Source organism: Dryobates pubescens, chromosome 1 (genome assembly GCF_014839835.1).
Source record: "Dryobates pubescens isolate bDryPub1 chromosome 1, bDryPub1.pri, whole genome shotgun sequence".
Classification (NCBI taxonomy): domain Eukaryota; kingdom Metazoa; phylum Chordata; class Aves; order Piciformes; family Picidae; genus Dryobates; species Dryobates pubescens.
This window is the reverse complement of record NC_071612.1, coordinates 47,935,020-47,941,019: the sequence shown is the minus strand read 5'-3', so window position 1 is coordinate 47,941,019 and position 6,000 is coordinate 47,935,020. Positions and strand designations below refer to the sequence as shown.

At 40.5% G+C, this 6,000-nt stretch overlaps 1 protein-coding gene across 1 annotated transcript in view; it reads right to left on the bottom strand.

The window, feature by feature from the left end:
- Nucleotides 1-4,577: 4,577 nt before the first annotated feature.
- MND1 (meiotic nuclear divisions 1) overlaps nucleotides 4,578-6,000 on the bottom strand; it is a 39,762-nt gene continuing 38,339 nt past the window's right edge. The window contains exon 8 of the mRNA XM_009898348.2: nucleotides 4,578-4,792. Coding sequence (XP_009896650.2) covers nucleotides 4,686-4,792 — 107 coding nt within the window. The 3' untranslated portion in view covers nucleotides 4,578-4,685. The remainder of the gene's footprint in view (nucleotides 4,793-6,000) is intronic.

Here is a 6,000-nt window from a genome sequence, read left to right as displayed (position 1 = left end):
TGCAGCCCTTCAGACTAAACTTGGCTGAAATCCACTGCAAAATTTAGGAATAACGGAAGGGAAAAGGAGGAGAGAAATGACAAAACCTGTAATCGTGTAAGCCTCAGAGCTACAAGAAACGAGGTGCAGATCATCAGCAGCCAGGTCATCTGACTGGTGGAAATGTGCCAGTGTGACAGGAGGACTCTGTAATGAGCTCTCTAACATCAAAATTCTTAGTCACCATTACAGGTTGATGTTTTTTCCCATCACTTTCCCATCAAGTTTCAGTTCCAGCTTTGTGACTCAGTCACAGCATCACTCTGCTCTTTGCTTCAGAGCCTGGATTTTCCCTTTTAAAACACGTGTGTTACTACAGCCCTAAAAATAATGACATTTCAGAGGCTGCATTAATGAAAGGTTTAGCAGCTGGATTATGTCAAAACCTAAACCTTTGTGACTGTTAGCATTTTAATACTCTTCAAGTACCAGGAAAGGAACCCTGGAGTGCATGCTTGGCTAGTTAAAAACTGAAGAATAAGAGATTGTTTCAGGGTGGACACAGTCACTAAACTTCCATTAGACTGCGATGGTTTTTAAGTAGATCAGGTACAAACAATTTCTCCTATGTCTAGGTTTGTTTCACAGTGGCTTACCCAACACTTCAGTCTGCTACTGTACTCATGAGATTATTTTGAAAAGCTGGACCTGATACTGCTCCTGTCACAGCTGCAGACTGCTGAAAACAACAGCCTTTGATTTTCACACTTTGTACCAGCAGCTGCTTTAATTATAAACCTGAATTGCAATAAAGGCCTAACCTCTTGACTTGACTATAACAGTAGAAAATACTTACCTTACATGGGCAAAAACCCTACAAGGCAGAAGGGGAAAAAAAAAAAAGAGAGGAAGACAGATACATAATACAGCTGTGACGTAACCACAAGAATGACAGCAGAAGTGAGCATTTAAACCACGCTGTTTTCATGTCAGATTGTTCAGAAATATCACAGATTCTATCTGAGGAAAGCTCTGAAGAAACTAACTGCAATGCAAAATGAGATCAATTGCTTTCATGTTTGTTATAGGCCCATAATCACAGACATTTCAGGAGAAGGAAAGTAATCTGAACTGTCGGTGAATTTTTAACTTAGCAGAAAACAAAAGTCAGCTTCTCTTAAAAACTGGAGTGACCACACATCTCAAACCACACAAAAAGATATTAAACCATGTATGGTGAAGAAGAAAAGCTTCCAAAAGTGAGCAGATTGCCAGTGTCTTGGAATAGTCAATTTTCTGTTTTTTGTCTCAGAAAGGATTTGAATTTGCTTTTCCTGTTGAAAGTCACCTACACTGAAGATACGGAATCAACAGAAAGGTAGCACAAAATCAGTCAGCAGCACTCGAGGAATAAGCCTCGGTTTGCTGAAAATGCAGCCACTTCTTCCATGCCTGTCTTCAGTTGAGAAATTTCTGTTCTGGCTGTTCCAAAACTGTGTCCTCACAGAATGAGACACATTCTCCTGCCAGAATTGCTAACCAACACCAGAAGACAGGAGCAGAAAACAGAGTACCCCTGCAGAACTGTATTCTGTTCTGTACCTATAAAACAAAAGCAAAATTCTACATGAAAATTATATTGCTAGAAATCCCTTGCACTTGAACTACTTGTGTCCAAAGTATGAGGGCTGTGTTTGACATTTTAAAGGTACTGCTCCTGTTGGCTGATTGGAGCATCTCCAAGCAAGTCTACCTCAAGTAGTTATTTAGCTGCTATTTATAATACTAAATGGTTTTATTACAGTCCACAATTCTTTCACACTATAGACAAGAAACCACAGTATTGCAGCTGAACTTACATAGTTGGTCATCTTTTTTTTTCTTGACTTTAGAAAGCATCAAAAGCAGTAGAAATCAGTAAGAAATCCTTACCTCCACAGGAAGCAGAGAACATCTCCATGCACTAACTGCTACAGGCCATAAATTACCTGAGACTTCTAGACAAGTGTAAGTTCAACCATGCAAAAGAGATTCTAAGAGGTAAGAACCACCAAGAAATGTATATGCTCAATGTTCCTTCACACAAACAAGCCCTGTGAGTCATCATAATCATCACTTGTGTGTGGCAGATACATGCTGTCAAACAATGATGTGCTAAGGAGCTTCTGACATCCATCAGGTGGTACAGAATAGATTCACAGGAAAGCCAGACATTTTGCTGAAAAAGAATCATTTAAGACAGATAAGTCTACAAAGAGCAGAATGAGCTCTTTCTTTAGTGCTTCACAGCAGAAAATCCAAGAGTAAAAACAACAACCCAAGCTGCATGTGCATCAATACTTGGGTTTGGCACCGTCTCTGAGCTTTGGTGGACGGTACCCCATTCATGGGGCAAAAGCCAGGCCTGGTAAGAAACACTGCGTTCAGCTCAGTACTACCTACCTGCATGAAGCTTTTAGCAGTTTGTAGCTGATCAGCAGCTGTTACTCAGTTCATAAAACAGTTAAATATTTTGGATATATTAGAAATAAATCTTTTCAAACACACAAAAAGAAATGCTTTCCTTGCCACTGTAGGCACAGTGACATTTTACTATGTGCCAGGCATCACAACATTTTCCTTAGGCAACAGACAGCCTGCTATGCTTCCTCTCTGAGGAAGATCTTCTACTTCCTATCTTCCCAATAACTCTGCTGTCTTCATAGACATGACAATAGCCAGGGGCACACCTGAAATCCTGAGATTTTTAACACTTGCTATACTGCTAGGAAATACTCTTAATTGGAAAGGTCACAGGAGACTGACTTGTGAGCATACCTCCAGCTAAACATGATGTTTTCAGTGATGTTGCCATCAGAGGTAATATAAAAGGCAGACACTTTCCAGTGATACACACATCTAACCCTGCAGCACGCCCACCTGCCCTCTTAAAGGGAAAGCCTATATCCTTCAGAGCTGCCAGCCCAAACACTGCCTTGCAAGCCATAGCTGTGGGAGCTACAAGACCAGCCTGTATTCTTCATTGCTCTTTCTGCAGCCAAGCACTGATCAGAGCTAGAAAACAGAAGTTGATGCAAAATGAAAATTTCAACAAACAAAAATGAGATGTTCTAAAATGTATTATTTTGTTTGGCTGCTTATTGAGCCCAGAATTGGAAAATATGCATAAAGCCAAAGACACCCAATTTTGAACAGCAAATTGCACTCTCACACTGCAGATTTGCTCTCTAAATCTCGGACCAGTGCTGCTTAACATCTTTGCCAGGGATACGGACAGGGGGATTGAGTGCACCTTCACCAAGTTTGCGGATGACACTAAGCTGTGTGGTGCAGGTGACAGGCTGGAAGGAAGGGATGCCACCCAGAGCTTGGACAGACTTGAGATGTTGAACTTTATGAAGTTGTCTTGGGCCCACAAGGTCAAGTGCAAGGTCCTACACCAGGGTTAGAGCGATACCAAGCACGAGGAGTGGCTTGAGGAGAAGGACTTGGGGGAGTCAGTTGATGATAAACTTAACATGAGCCAGCAATGTGCACTTGCAGCCCAGAACACAGCTGTGTGCTGGGCTGCATCAAAAGTGTGACCAGCAGGATGAGGGAGATGATTCTCTCCCTCTATTCTGCTCTTGTGAGACCCCATCTGGAGTTCCACATCCAGTTCTGGTGCCCCAGCATAAAAGTGAGATGGGACTGCTGGAGCAGGTTCAGAGGAGGGCCCAAAGATGATCAGAGGGCTGGAGCACCTCCCCTGTGAGGAGGGACAGGCTGCCAAGAGTTGGGGTTGCTCAGCCTGGAGGAAGAGAAGGCTTCAGGGATATCTTACAGCAGCCTTCCAGTACCTGAAGGGGGCCTACAAGCAATCCATGAAGGGACTTTTTTACAAGGGCTTGTAATGATAGGATGACAGAAAACAGCTTTAAGCTTGAGGAGGGTAGATTTAGACTGGATATTAGTAAGAAATTCTTTACAGTGAGGGTGGGGAGACACTGGAACAGATTGCCCAGGGAGGTTATGAATGCTCCCTCCCTTGAGGTGTTCCAAGCCAGCTTTGAGCAACCTGGTCTAGTAGAAAATGTCCCTGCCCATGGCAGTGGGGCAGGAGCTAGATAATCTTTAACGTCCCTTCCAACCTAAACCATTCTATGAATCCATGAACAGCAAACAAAATACTGTCACTAAACTTACAAGCAGTTCTAGCAACATACTAAAGAACAACTTGAAATCAGACCTCAGCCCTTCTGCTCACATCCTTACTGCCTTGCTGTTTTCTATTAATGGATAATGCCTCTTTTCTGTTTCATAAGCAAGATGAGGGAAAAATTGATTCTGTTCCATGTTGTCCCCCGATAGTTCCACTCCAAAGTCTTCAGCACGTTTAAACATAAATCCCTGGAGTCTCTAGCTCTTAGTACTACTTCTAGTTAGGCAAAAGTAGAGTAAAAGACAGTGTCATAATTATTTCCTGTAACCCCTGTCCATTCTTAGTCTGTGTCACAAAAGTAACAAAGAGATATTTAGTGTCCAGAGAGGACAAGGTGGGAAAAAAGGAAATGCAACAAATATTTTTAGAATTTTATTAACTTTAACAAAACCTGCAATGTCAAGAGTGGTCACTTGTTTACAGAGGATTCAGATACACATTTAAATGCCAACTGGGAATATTTAACAAGCTATGCACAACTGTGTCAGCCATCAACTGCTAAACACTAATCAATGTAATCCAGATCTTCCGGGATTCCAAAACTTTTGTCAATTCTGTTCTCTTCACATCCAAATTTACGTTTGGCCCAGGACTTTATGGAAAAGATGTTATCTGTTAGCAGAATGAAAAATATTCACTTCTGAATATTTAGGAAATCATTAATTACAGTCTCAGCTACAACAAAATCCTTTGATTTGCATTATCTCTGTGTATATGAAAAAAGCACATCGTAGGGAGCGTCATTAGTAAATGCAACAGAAAATAGGAGGCTTTTATAAACTACATACTTTTACACAGTACTAAGTAAAATAAGTTGTCTTTTTTTGGAGGCTACCTTTACCTTCTCTTGCTCCTCTTCTGTGAAGACTGAAAGCTAGGATGACAGTGTAAGGCTGCTATAGAGTGATGAGGTAAGTGTGAATATGCATAGTAAGTATTTAAGAACTAAGACACTTACTGTGTGACTAACTACAATCACTTAACTGTAAGGTCCTTCCTAGTCCTGTGTATGTTTGTTCAGAAAAAGTACATTTTGTTTGAAAGTTGAAAAAGACACTAAACTAGCTTTATTTCAGTCAACACTTCTCTTTTAGCAACACATTACTATTATTTCAGCATGTAACTTTTCAATTTAACCTCATTTTTCACTGCAGTATCGACTGAAACTCACTGTGTCATTCCTAACACCCATAAATTGCAGCATTCCTCAAGACAGGAAGTGTTCTGCGTCTGCACATCTTAGAAATACTATCTTTTCCTTAACCATCAAACATTGCCTTTTCCAAAGAAGTATGTTACAGCATATAACCCTAATTGTCTAGTTAAATAGCCAAGTACTTTCTACAGGCTGAGGCATAGTTCCTTTCTCAAGACCTTAAGAACAACAGCCTGTCATCAACAGCAGAAAGCCCTGACAACAGTGCTCCCAGAAGTTATTTTCAGATACATGAACAAACCAGTGCAAGTCAAGGTATAAAACAGTTAAAAAAACAAGTGAGATAACCAATGATAGTAAGCAGTTCATCAGTAGCAGATGGATTAAAAAAAAAAAAAGACATAAATGTTGATCACTTTGCAAAATGCAAATATAGAGCAATATAGCAAAGCTAAGAGTTAAACTTCCATCCAAATGTTATCATGGTAACCTTCCTCAAAAATCATGCAGCATTCTTCCTGCATGTCTAAGATGGTGATTTAAGTTCCACAAACGCCTGCTTTATATTAGCATCCATCACGTGGTAGCAGCAACAAGGTTCCACAAAGCATTCTACTCTTGAGAAACAGATGAAAATTCAGAAAATAAGAATTAAATTTTCTGA